Here is a 13,523-nt window from a genome sequence, read left to right as displayed (position 1 = left end):
TTTTGGGGGGGAGAGAGACTCCATTAATTCATGTATTAATTCAGCAAATACTGATTAAATTTCTGCCCTGTTTCAAGCATAGTTATAGGTTGCTGTTCTCATGGTGCTTACAATTCCAGTTGGGGGCACAGGTAATAAACAGGATGCTGAAATATGTCAGGAGGTGATACATGCCATGAAGGAAAGAACTCCACCTGGAGGAACTCTGAGTGGTGGCGGAGAGGTGGGGGCTGTTGAAGATGACACAGTCCAAGCAGGCCTCTCTGACAAGGGGCCCTCAGGCCAGGACTCTGAGAGAAGGGAGGCCTTTTCCACTCTTCATTTTGTCAGGTGCTTACACTTTTGTCACTGTCGTATTTTCCCTTATTTATTGAGATTCATGCTCCCCCCGGCTTTTCTTTAAATTGAAGCTGATAATGGAGAAATTACTCTGGCAGATTTGGTGACACGTGCTGTTTCCCTGTGAGCCTCACCAAAATAAGCTCCTTGCTGTCAGTTGCATGCGGTTTTGATGGTGAATCTTATCATCCTACCACTGGGTTCCATCCCCGGCTCTCCACCTCTCACAGAGCAGCTTGACCTGGGGAAGGAAGGTCATCTGTCTTCATACTTCATTGTGAAACGGGCATTCGAAGGGCATCCATCCCTGTAAGGTTGTCAGTGTGTTCATCACTGGCCCCCAGTGAGCACAGGGGTGGTGCTCTGTTGTCCTTGGGGTGGTGCTGCTAGCATGTCCAGTGTCGTTTCTTTTGTTGATGTTCTAAACTGTAGCTGAGGTTTGGGTACTACTAAAAAACCACACTCTACTCTAGCCAAGTGCTACACATAAAATGAATAAAAATGCTTCAAATGATTGGTGTACTGTGCATTAAATTTAATTTTATGTGAAAGCATGCAGTAGAGACTTAAATGTAAGTTAACAGACAAAAATTTCAAGTTCTTTGTTTCCCTCTATAACCAAAAGGGTGATGTTTAAAATAGACTGAAATAGATTATTTTTATATCTTCCGAGGTTTCACCTCCAAAGTTGATTTAGTGTTAGTTTTTAGTAATGTGCTATGAAACAGATAGCTTATTGTAGAAGAAAAAATGGACATGACAATGACAGCTGGTATATGACAGATTTTTGCCTTTTGGAATCAAAGGAGTCTAATAAATGCACAGGGAGTCATTTTAGAGTCAAGAGATTAAAATGATGTGTGAGTTGAAGGAAGGTCTTAAGTAACTAATAATATATCTGTTTCCACTTCTTTTTAAAAATCATGATGTCAGATTTTGAAGTCAAAATGAGACTCTTAAATACCTGCAGACACAGATGGTACAGTGCATCATCCATCGTAAGAGCGTTTTCCTGCCAGTGTTCCTCCCTCCGCCCCAAACTGGGGTTTCTATTTCACATTCCTGCCAAAAATATTCAGCTGAATCGTTGGAGTAATGTGCCTGACACCCAGCGCATCAAGACCGGGGAGGAGGTTTTGTCTGGCCGTGTTACAGTGTTTTCTGGGCTATTTCCAGTCACACTGACATTCCAGACATCACTGTTTAGATCTGACCCTGCACATGAACACCTAATTAATCAGCTAAAATGCAGGAGACCTACAACATTGATGAACAAAAGTATAAATATTCTTCATAGCACTTTGATCATAGTGGCAGCTCCCCTTCAGAGTGTGCAAGAACAGCTTTAAAGTATTTCTGTAATTCCCATCACATTTGTATTTTGCTTTAAAGTTCTAATGAAGGAGTTAGGTTAGGAACTCAATCCAGAGAATTACATTTTTGCTATCTGGTGTGTGTTGAACGGGCTGGAAGTGAAAGTGGCTTGATGTAGTAGAGATCTCAGCGTCTGCAGCCTGTGAAGAGCAGAGGTGTGTCCGACGCACTCCGGCTTATTGTGCACACCGAACACTACAGAGCATCGCTCACATACAGTCTAGAGTACATTTCTGTATCAGAAGGCAGATGGAGTATAGAAAGGTAGTCGCTTCAGACTTTCTTCCCCCAAATCAAATGACAGGAAGTTTGAGTTTGGCATCACCAAGAAGAGCATATATAAATGATCACTTATGTGAACCTAGTACTTTAGTTTAAAGCATTTAAGTTTGGGCTCCGAAGCCAGGTATTCTGAGTTTGAAATCTTTCTCAGCACTAGGACAGGTTGTCCCTGTTCCCCCACAGGGCTGAAATGAAGATTTAGTGAGTCAGTATGAGTAAAGCATTTAGAATACTCTGCAGCACAGAGTATAAATGCCGGCTGTCCTGCTGTTCACTGTTTTCCATGCTTCCAGAAATGGAAATGTAGATCTAGAACAAATTGCCAAACAAAAACGTGTCACTAATAGTCTTTTGTGCTTAATGCAAATTTTTTGTCTTCATAATTCTGGTTGGCCGTCGCCTTCTGCACACCTCCCCATTATTACACCTCCCCAGCTAACAATTTTATGAAGGTAAAGAAGTATATCAGTAACAATGGGAAAACACAAAATGAGTAGAATAAATTTTCATTTCAGATTCTTTCAGAATCTGTGTCAAAGCTCAAAATGAAGCCTGAATTAAATTAGGTGTATATTAGTACCCAACCCAGAGAATTCTCTTCAGTTTTCCTAGGGTTGAAGATGTGAGGCTTTCACTTTTTAGTATGCAAAAGAGCATTATTTTTAGCAGCTTCAGAATAATGCCTAACACGCCTATTCAGTTTCTCGACGTTATAACTGGAGTATGTGCTCCTAACAAATTCAGAAGAGCATAACGTACTAAGAGCCTCCCTCGTGCTCTCAGGGGGTAGCCCCTTGTGTGTTTGGTATGTACAAGTGTGCGGGGCTGTATTTTAGAGACTTTTTTTTTGACAACATTTGAATCGTACAAAGGAGAGTCAGCAATTATCCACACTCTGGTTATATTAAAACTTCTATAAATTCTACAGCCAGAATGCAGATAATTTTTGACTCACCCTCGTACATTCTCCTATGTATTTTTCGCATGAAACATCACAAACAGTTTTTCAGGGTTTAAGAGACAGTGTCACAGTTTTCATGCAGCTGGAATTTGAGGGTAATCAAAGATGATCTGTAAAGTACTTTTAATTACTAGTAGTATGGGTTTCGTGTATTCAGTATTTTCTTTCATGGAATTAAAAGGTTAAGAGAAAATAAGTTTCTGTTCTCAGGAAAAAATATTTATTCTTTCTGTAAATCAACTGAATTGTTTTGGTTTGAGGATTGGTTTACTTTTTTTTTTCCCTTTCCTTTTTCCCTCGGAGAGAGGAGAAAGAGAAAGTTCCAGACAAATGACTTGCAGTTACAAATACTCTAAAAATATATAACTGTCTCTGAGCAAATAACAAACAAAACTATCTATAACAGTTGAACTTAACTGCCTGCCACATGATTTATAGAAAATTCATCTCTTCTATGTGGATAAAAACTGCTTTTTAAGTCAGCTTCCATATTTGCACTTTTAGTTATCTTGGGTTTGCTAAAAAAATTTATGAACTTGAAGTCATTCCCATAACTGTGAAAGCAATTTAGTAGACAGAGATCTGAGCCAAAGCAAAAGCAGGGAGAATAAAGTCGTTACAAAATACCATTTCTAGTTAGTTTTCCTAGTGCAAATCATATACCATTTACTTGTCCCAGTACCTTTCTCTAAAATCACAATTTTCTTTAAGTAAATGCTACAAGCACTGAATAATCCAAACTAAATGTTTCTGGAACCCTGCAGCGTGTGATAGCATGATGTGAAAGCCTATTGACCCAGAGGTCAGAGAGCTGACGTCTGGTACTGGCTGCCCAGGAACTTGCATGAACACTTTAGGGAGGTTTGGGCTGCTGTATCCTCCCGTGTCATGAGAGGGTAGGATTAGATTTTTTTCTCGGTTGGGGCCCTTTCATCAGAATTATTCTATAAAAATAGCTCTTCACCAGGCTGCCCATCACATTCGTCTGAGGAATATTTTTCCCCAAATTCATGAGTTTTCCGCTGCCACCCACTGCTACCACCAACCACTCAGGCCCTATTTCAGGGAAATATTGTTGGAATAAACAGCCTTCATCTGGGCTCCATAGCTTCATAAATAGTTTTGTGTTTGGAATTTTTATGAAGAAAGTGCATAATTTTTATCAGATTCTCAAAAGGGATAGCTGGCCCTCAGAGATTGAAATTAGAGCTCTAGGACATATGTCACAGACCTCAGGAAAAAGCACTTCAGCCCTGAAGAAAATCTTTTACAAAGATTTAAAATCCACCACCCTTGTGAGCCCTTCACTTGACACTTGTTTGAAAATCTTCCTCTTTTAAACTGATACTTTATGGTTTCAAATGGGTATAGTGAAATAAATGTGTGCACTCTGGAAAAATATGCAAGTCTGCTTTGACACTTCTACTCTGAATGAATCTGTAAAGTATGCAGTTCATTGTGGCTAAAGCATGGAGACTGGTGGTTTTTCAGAACAGAAATGGCTTTAAGTTCCTGGATGTCCAGTCATAAACGATGAAGGGAATTGTTGGTATTGGGTGCTGGTTACAACTGTTTGTTCTTCCTCTAGTCAGGGAGTGGTTTGTATCTCAGTAAAGATGTTTAAAGTCTGCTATGTTCCCGTCTCTATTCAAGTCACTTGATAGCTATGCATTCAGTGTCAGCTATATGCAAAATTTGGTACTGAAACAGAGAGAGAAAGCGGTTGAAGCCTTGGAGTTGTGGTCCAGTGGGAAAGCCGACACATATACCAGAAATATGAACGATAACCTGCGGGGTATATGTGAAAATCATGTGAAAATAAAAAGTGCTTGAGGAATTCAGCTGCAGTTAAGCTCTCCGAGGTTTAGGGAAGAGATAAGCTTTGAGTGGAGAGGATGACGTTAGCTGTATCTGGAAGAACACAGAGCACATCTGCTTAACCCAACAGTTAATGCAGCCTGTCAGTGTGGGTTTTCTGGGTCAAGTCTTGGGTTGGTGTGTAATTAAATGTGGGTGGGATTGTGGTGAGGGAGAATCTGATTCTTCATCCACTCTAGCATTTTAATTTCTATGTACTCACTTTTAGATGCATTCATGACAGCTGTCTGGTATGTTCTCAGGAAAATATTAAAATGGCCCTGAAAATTATTACATTGTGGCTCTTATTTAGTGGCTTTATGTTGGTGGCCACATGCATTGATATTCAGGCAGAGTTCTGAGAGATGAGCCTACAAACAGCAATGGATTGTCTTTTCTCCTCCATCAAAGCTACATACTTTCCCCTCACAAGTAATGTGTACCAAATAAAGAAGGTGGTGCTTCATGAATAACCCCTACTGTTTATTCCCCAAACCAACATGTGGGCTGAAAAGGGTGAATTTGTGCTCAAGCCCTTTTCCTTGTGGGAAAACCAGAAGTGTTATTTTAAACCCCTTTGTATTCTTAGTTACACTTTGGGAAAATGCCTAAATGATTGAATGGCCTCCATTATGACTCAGAAATTTCAGTCCTACCTCTTTTTGACAAGTAAGCTAAACGTTCTTTAAAAATCAAATCCGAATGTTTAACTGAAAATTCGGCACAATAACATGGTTAATTAGTTGGCCGCACTGTTCATAATTGTGCTTTTGGAAAGCACATGGCATTATAAATAAAAATATGAGTCAGCGTGCCAGAAGAGTTGCAGTATGTGAGCAGGGCAACTTTTAAGATCCATTTTAATATATCTTTAAATGTCAATTTTCTAACGTACTTAGAAACAGATCTCCGTATACCAACAACTAATACCCATTGTGGATGGATAAATATCGTAGAGGAAACTGGAGAAGGTGATCTCTTTGATTTTTCATTGATTTTTTTTTAAACTATCAAATAGTTTGCTTTAACTTTTCTAAAGTCAAAGATGTAAAAAAAAAGTTTTCCTTTTAAGTTATTTATTTTTCATTACAGTTTGCCTTCGCTAGTAGTATAATTATCCGTATATTAAATGCTAAGCGTACTTTAGAATTAGAATGAATCCTGCAAGGAGACTCTTATTTTCCAGAGCACTGAGATTTCTGTCACTTGCTGTCTTTTAGTTATCACTCATCTGGCCAGGTCATAAAATGAAGCTCATGCTTTGTTGGCATTTATGGCCATCATTAGGTTTGAGTTAACCACCGAAGACTGCACAGTTGCCTACCCGCTTGTTCCCGAACTCCCCAGGGGTGCCTTCGGAAACTGTTGCCTGCTGAGGGGAGTTTTGAGCAGCTAGGCCAGAGTACCAGAATTCTGAAGGAGTTTGGTGATTACTCCTGTTGTCTTACCCATATTGTTTACATTGCGTTTGCTGTTGGTCATGGACCTCTACCATTACTGGTCCAGGGCTGCTAACTAAACCAACAAGAATTCCTAATAATCCACGTGGTCCAAGTTGATTGAGTGAAACCAGAGGGCAGTCTAAACTCTTGTTTTTGGCAGTCAAGTTTTACACTGTTTTCAGCAAATTTTTGATTCTTTAATTCACTGGTTCTCCATCTGGCTGCGCATTAGAATCACTTGCAGAGCCTTTAAAAACTATTAATACTTGGACGCACCCGCAGATAAGTTCATCGTATCTATGTTTTTAAAGCCTCACCGCCAACTCAGGTGATTCTGAAGGGCAGCCAGGATTGAGACCATTGAATTTTGTTGGCCACTTTATTTTTGGCTTCCTTGGCTGCACTTTTGCTGTGTCTTACTGAAAAACAACAGTCGTTTGTCAGTCTTCGGCTGGTGCGTGTGTCATCTTACGTGTGCCTGCTAACCACAGTGGGTCTTTATCAAGTTCAGACAATCGCTTCAAGAGCAGCCAGAGTTTCAGCGCCATCTGAAAAACATTTTCTGGCAATAAAGGTGACAGATTTCCTCTGATCCAGCTAATGAGAATTAGTTTAACATTTAGCGTTGTTCTTTGCCTTGCTAGTTAGTCTTAACAGAATCCCTGTGACTTTCCATTGAATGACACAGGCACTTATCAAAGGCTTTCCATTGTCAAGCACTGTTCAGAGCACTGATGAGGACCCCAGGTACGAATGTAGCGTGAGGGACTTAGGAGCTTACGTTCTCGCAGAGGGAACACATGGGAGACCAAGGAAACAGAGGGCAGGGTGTACTCTGGTCCTGACAGTAAGTGCTGCACAACAGTGAGGGGAAAAGATCTTTGTGGAATGGTATCACAGGAAAAAGACTAAAGGAAATAGAAATGGTGCCAAGCCTTGAAAAGCGTGTGGGTAGAATTCTGCTGGTAAAGGAAGCTGCAATTCCAGGTCTGTAGGACGGTCTAGTAAGGAAGGGCACAGAGGTGGGAGTAATTACGTCACCAGACCACTCAGGATGCGTAGAGGAGAGGAGCAGTTGAGCAGCTAAACTACCCCAGGCAAGAAGAAGCTGTCCATGCTCACTGTGAAGCATCCTCAGATGCCTGCTTGAGAGGGTAGATCTTGGTTGGAGAAGCTTTAACAAGCCGTGGTTTACAGACTAAGTTCTGGGGAAGAGGAGTGCTTGCCTCCAGTGGAAAGATTATCTGGAAAAGGGCAGCAGGTGGGAAATGTGGGTTGTTTGAAATGTTCTGTATCTGAATTAGGGAGATGCTAACACAGGCATGTACGTTTACCAAAATTCATCAAACTCTGCATTGAGATTCTGTTTATGTTATTGTATATAAATTACACCTCAATTTTAAAATATTTTTTAAAGCCATGTTTAGAGGGAAAGAGAACCTATGGATTAAAAGACTTAAAAACCATAGCAGCCAATGGAAATATAGGGCTGAGGCTCTGATTCAGACACTCTATAAAAAAATTTTAAGAGATCATTGGTGAAATTTGAATACTGATGCTGCTGTATGTGATCATTTAAAATTTTTTTTTTAGATTGGATAGTTTTAGCTTTATACTTATTTTTTTAAGAATTGCTTTAGGAATATATACTGAAATATTTATAAATGAAAGTGATAGAATCTTCAGCTTTTGCTTTAGAGGAATCCAATGTGAGTGGTTGAAATCTCAGTCACACTGAAAATTCTGTGATATACCTATATATGTATATAAATCACATACTTTTTATATAATGTATATTTATATATAATGATATATATTTTAATATGTATAATCTATATAATATGTATATATACTTATATATTATATATATAATTCTGTGATATACCTATATATATAAATTACGTAATAATCCAATTTTTCTGCTTCATCACTAAACAAATATTAAGTACCTAACGTACTCAAAAGCAATCTAGAAGATGTGAGGAGAAAAATAGTTGATTAGAACCATGTGGCACCCTCAAAATACTTACAGACAAGGAGGGAGTCTAAGACAGTCACATGAATCAACTAGTACTTTGTATTATAGATCTTATGAGTCTTAAAGATGGGCCATGAGAGTTCAGAGAAAAGAGACTTAATTTCTGCTAGGGAGATGAGGGAAAGCCCAGAAGAGGAAGTGATGGGATGGTTGGTCGTGTGAGGGAAGGTAAGGAAGGAGCATCACTGGGTACAAGAGAATAAGCTAAGGCAGGTGTGCTCTTAGGAAAATAAGAGACCCCACTTTCTACACCAGGAGGAGTTCCATCTGCTGGGATGCAGTCTGTACCCCAAAAAGGACCACAGGTGTAGTGGGAAATAAACTTGGAGAGGTAAGTTGGTGCCAAGTGGCACATGGTGTAGAATATCTGGCAAAATAGTATGGGCTACGTTTCCTGAGTGGTGGGGAGTTTTTGAGGTTTTTCATGTTTTATTTCAGCTGGAGTAAGGATGGGATTTGAGCTGAGTGGGAGTTCTCTGCAGCAGTGCAGAAGAGGGGGAAATGTGGAGGAAAGGGGACCGTCAGGATGCTATGCTGGTGGTCCAGACCAAGGTTAGGTGGTAGCACCAGAACAGAGAGGAGAGACACCGTGGAGTTTGACTGATCTGGTTGTGGTCATAAAGGGAAGGGATCAGAGTCAAGAAGGCCTTGGGGTTTGATTTTGGATGGCTTGGATAGTAGTGCCAATTATGCAAAAAGAGAACACTGGAAAAGCACTTCAGAAAAGGATGAGTTGCAAGAATCTTTTTTTTTTTTTAAAACCATTTAGCCAATTTTATTTGGTCCTAGCATCACACACTTCTACGCCCTTCTCCTTCCTGACAGGCAGTAATTTGGAATACACCTGTAAGTGTGGAAGCCTTCAATCAGGAGGGCCATTAAACTCCCAGACATGCCGGCATGAGCAAGAGGTGGGGACCACAGAAGGGAAGCCCATCAGCAGCCAGGATACCTTCCCCACTCAGGAAAGCACGCTGTCTCCAGTGAACCTGACAGACGACCAGATAGCTGCTGGCCTCTATGGTAACTTTCCTCACTCACAGTCCTTCTCGGCATCAGGATTCTAGGACCAGAGTTGGCAGCATTCCAGTCTAACTCCAGTGTGCCTCATAAATTGACCCAAAAGAATGATTACACAGTTGTTAGGAAGATAGGCCTAGAATATCTCTAAGATTATCAAAGAAAGCCGTGAAATCCCCTTAAGAAAACCTATCTGATGTTGCAAATCACAAAATATTTTAAACAGCATTTCACTGTTTCACAGTCTGGCGGGTATAAATTTTTTTCCAGGTTATCTCAACTGAAAAAAAAAAAAAAAAAAGACTAATAATAATCCCTATGTTAGAGCCTAGATGGGTTTTGATGGTCTTTGAGGGTCAAGTGAGACATGACATCTCTTTATATTTATTTATTTATTTATTTTTAATTTATTATTTTTTTGGGGGGGTACACCAAGTTCAATCATCTGTTTTTATACACATATCCCCATATTCCCTCCCTCCCTCGACTCCCCCCCACCCTCCCTCGAGTCCCCCCCACCCTCCCCGTCCCAGTCCTCTAAGGCATCTTCCATCCTCGAGTTGAACTTCCTTCGTTATACAACAACTTCTCACTGGCTATCTGTTTTACAGTTGGTAGTATATATATGTCTGTGCTACTCTCTTGCTTCATCTCAGCTTCCCCTTCACCCCCCGCCCCCTCCCAAACCATGACATCACTTTATAAACAGTAAAGCCTGATACAGATGCTAGTTGTCACTGCTTTTGTTATGTCTGGAAGGACTAATGGATATTTTTTTCCCCTTTAAAGAATGTTATTAGTGAAACTTTGAATTATTTTCTTTGCGCATACACAGTTTTCCAATGGCTTTTGGGCAAGTTTCTGATATATACATGCCAAGATCTGTATTTACATAAATAAAGAGTAAATGTACATGAAGAAAGAGTACCTATTCGCTTAACTTGTGTAGGGATGAGTTATATTAATTTTGATCACCATGATTCACTTTTCCACAGTATGTACAAATAATGAAAGTACGCTGAAGTCCATCATGAAGAAGAAAGATGCCAGCAAAGATTCAAATGGAGCGAAAAAGAATCTTCAGTTTGTTGGCATTAATGGAGGGTAAGGAAAGGTGGTGGTACTAGTGTTTATACATGGTCTGTCTGTTTCCTTTGCCTCCTGCCTACTCAAGTCATATTTAAAGGTGCCTGGTCTGGGATGCTGCCACATCTGGGGCACGGAAGATTCCCTCCTCAGAAAGGTGCATTTGAGTTTCTCTTCTCTCTTCTTGCTATCTTTAAGGGTATTTTACTCTTGAAAGAATATCTGATGAAGCTGAGTAATTTACATCTTCTCACCTCTGATCTGAAACAGATGGTCTTCAACTAAAGCAACAGGCAGCAGGTTCCCCTCACTGTTGGATAGCTTGTACTTACCTGTATCAGAACTGAGCGACAGAGGCTGAGGGCATCACTCCATGGGCCAGGGCTAGTCATCCACTCCTTCAGAAAGGGTTGTTTCGCTTAGCTCTCCATGTTTACAAACAAAACAGTAGGGCCTTTCACTGGAAGAGTAACCGCGCCATGCCATCAGTTCTTTGCTTTCCAGATAGAATATGTTTTAGTTGTTTATTCCTTCCCTTTTAATTGGCCCAGGTAAATAGTTAAGCCTGTTTGTCCTCCTACAGTTGAATCAAAGCATTTAATCTATTAATCCATTGACTTTAATCTATTAAAGCCTTGACAAGAAAGTGCAGAGTTAGTAGAAATAATATTTAGAGTAAAAGCTTACCACAAAGATTTAACTTAGTGGTGTCTGTTTTCCAAATCTTTAATGTGTCCCACAGTTTGGAGAGCGTGTAGCGTGTACCAGAGGAACGATTGTTAACTTAAATACTCTGTTCACCTTGACACTGGGAGAATTAATGGTACAAAATCGGGAGAATGAAAGGGGGAAAGAAAAGGAACAGGAAAGATGAACAGCTGCAGACTTGGTTTCTATAAAATACATTTCCTCTGGTTTATACTAAGCCAGAGGTGCTATATATATACATATTTTTTTTCTATAAGTGGTATGTGATGCCAGTTGGCAACCTAGGTCATCCCTTTTAACTGAGAACCCATTCAAAACCACCAGACTTCAAAACAGACCTTACTCCAAACTTCTAAGTGCAGGGTCTAAAACCACTGGTGAAATCTCTGGAGTCAGTTAGCAGCTTTCCCTTCATAAACATTTCTGTCACTGGGTCTTTACGGGCACACCTTGCATCTCCTGAACTCCCAATTGCCACCTAGGTATGAAACCACTTCAAGTGATGATTCCAGCTCAGATGAAAGCTCTTCCTCCGAGTCAGATGACGAGTGTGATGTCCCCGAGTATCCTCCTGAGGAAGAGGAGGAGGAAGAGGAGGACGAAGACACTCGGGGAATGGCAGAAGGCCACCATGCAGTTAATGTGGAAGGTTTCACGTCCACCAGGGTGGAAGATGAAATGCAGGTTACAGAATGTGAACCTGAGAAGGTGGAAATCAGAGAGAGGTGTGGTACATTCCTCCCCCTCCCCTCCCCCTTCCCACGTTTAATGTACTTCGGCAGTAGAATTGGCCGGTTAGGAGATTGTGTAGTTGAATCTGTGAGTTTGGTCTTTCTAGTCTCCAGAGGAGGGCTCAACTTTACCTGTTGCTCAGAGGTGTGTGCATCTTGTCATGGGGCTAATACGTGCAAGTTCAGCAGAAGTAACTGCTAGGTACCTCACGGTAGCAAAGAGAAGGGCTTGATATCTGCTCACCTTTGTTTCTTTAACTATTTTGCTATCTAATTTTACATGTGGAGTCACCATCCGCCTAACTGTTAAGTGTCACTGAACTTTCTGTGGCTTGAACAACCCACTTTATATTTAAAGGCATATTAGAATTTTTTGTGACCAACACATTTCACGTTTTGAAGTTTCAGATTTATCATTAGCCATCCATTTAAACTCACGCAGGTGTCAGTACTGTTATTACAAGATCATTGTATGTGAGAGGGACAGTTTCTGGCCTCAACCGAAGATCACGTTTACTGTAAGGGTGTTGTAATCAGTCACACGCCCATGTTTTGTTGCTCGTTGAGTGATTGGCAACACCACAAGCATGGGTTTGGGCATGTCATAAACAGCAGCTGAAATATCAAATAAACGCTCTGGTCGGCTGAAACGGGTACCTAAAATTGTAGTCAGTTTGAAGCACTTAGCAAATATGGAGTTGATGCTTATGTAACAGGAGAGAGTAGAACAGATGGAAATTTCGGTATGGCTTTTCACCATGTGAAGTGTAACTAGAACATTTCAGAAAACTAACCTCTAATTTGGCAAATGAATGTTTAACTTCATTAACACAAGGTAAGTGTCTTTAGTTTATATTTCCAAGTACTTCCAAATGGCTCAATGTCTTGACATCTGTTTTTTTTTTAACAGCTTTATTGAGGTATAATTTGTATACCATATGTCATCTGACTTTTAAGGTTATATTTTCATGTGGGTTAAACAAATACTTCCTGAGTCACCAAATGTGATTTCAGATGTGTGGTTCATTAGTCAGCATAATGGGTAGGTGGTAACTCAGACCTCTTCAGCCCCTCAAGAGTGAAAATATTTCTAAGACTTTAGAACAAAAAGAACGAAAACTCTCCAAATGTTATTACATAATGTCACACAGGCCAAAGTGGTGAAGCCAAAAGCTCCCCTCATGAAAAGACCCGAGCTGTGGCTGCAGGCCTTGGCTCTGTATGGTAGCATCAGTCCTCAGACACCTGGACTCCACCAGGCAAACACTACCACCACCACGACCTGCCAGGGTTGACTTGGGGCCTTTGGTCTCGTAAAGGGTTATAATTTGACGTAAAAATGCCTTTCCTTTTGTGGCCAGTCATGAGCTCTCTTTCTTCTATTTTTTTCCTGCTTTTAGATATGAATTAAGTGAAAAGATGTTGTCTGCATGCAACTTACTGAAAAATAACATAAATGACCCCAAAGCTTTGAGCAGCAAGGATATGGTGAGTCTGACCTACAAACACTGTCCCCAGTCTGTCCAAAGTGCCTGAGTGGACACCACTGTGATGGCATCTCTCTAGCCTGCCCCCTGAGCTTTTGTTGCCTGCACACTTTTACCCCAGACTATTCCTAGTGTTTGTGGGCAGAGTGAACATCCTGCTGTCCTGCTCGCCGGACCACCCTGTGAACGTTTCCCTCA

At 40.6% G+C, this 13,523-nt stretch overlaps 1 protein-coding gene across 5 annotated transcripts in view; it reads left to right on the top strand.

Moving 5' to 3' along the window:
• The window catches only part of KANK1 (KN motif and ankyrin repeat domains 1), a 121,758-nt gene that overhangs the window by 98,588 nt on the left and 9,647 nt on the right, over nt 1-13,523 (top strand). For 3 of the 5 annotated variants that reach the window (XM_057720143.1, XM_057720142.1, XM_057720146.1), the window contains 4 exons: nt 9,119-9,316; nt 10,309-10,417; nt 11,590-11,832; nt 13,239-13,326. In XM_057720143.1, the coding sequence (XP_057576126.1) occupies nt 9,119-9,316; nt 10,309-10,417; nt 11,590-11,832; nt 13,239-13,326 (638 nt within the window). The remainder of the gene's footprint in view (nt 1-9,118; nt 9,317-10,308; nt 10,418-11,589; nt 11,833-13,238; nt 13,327-13,523) is intronic. The other 2 variants (XM_057720144.1, XM_057720145.1) reach the window with 2 other exon arrangements.

This window comes from Hippopotamus amphibius, chromosome 2 (genome assembly GCF_030028045.1).
Source record: "Hippopotamus amphibius kiboko isolate mHipAmp2 chromosome 2, mHipAmp2.hap2, whole genome shotgun sequence".
NCBI classification, from domain to species: Eukaryota; Metazoa; Chordata; class Mammalia; order Artiodactyla; family Hippopotamidae; genus Hippopotamus; species Hippopotamus amphibius.
The sequence above is the reverse complement of the archived record's forward strand: the minus strand, read 5'-3'. Positions and strand labels throughout refer to the sequence as shown.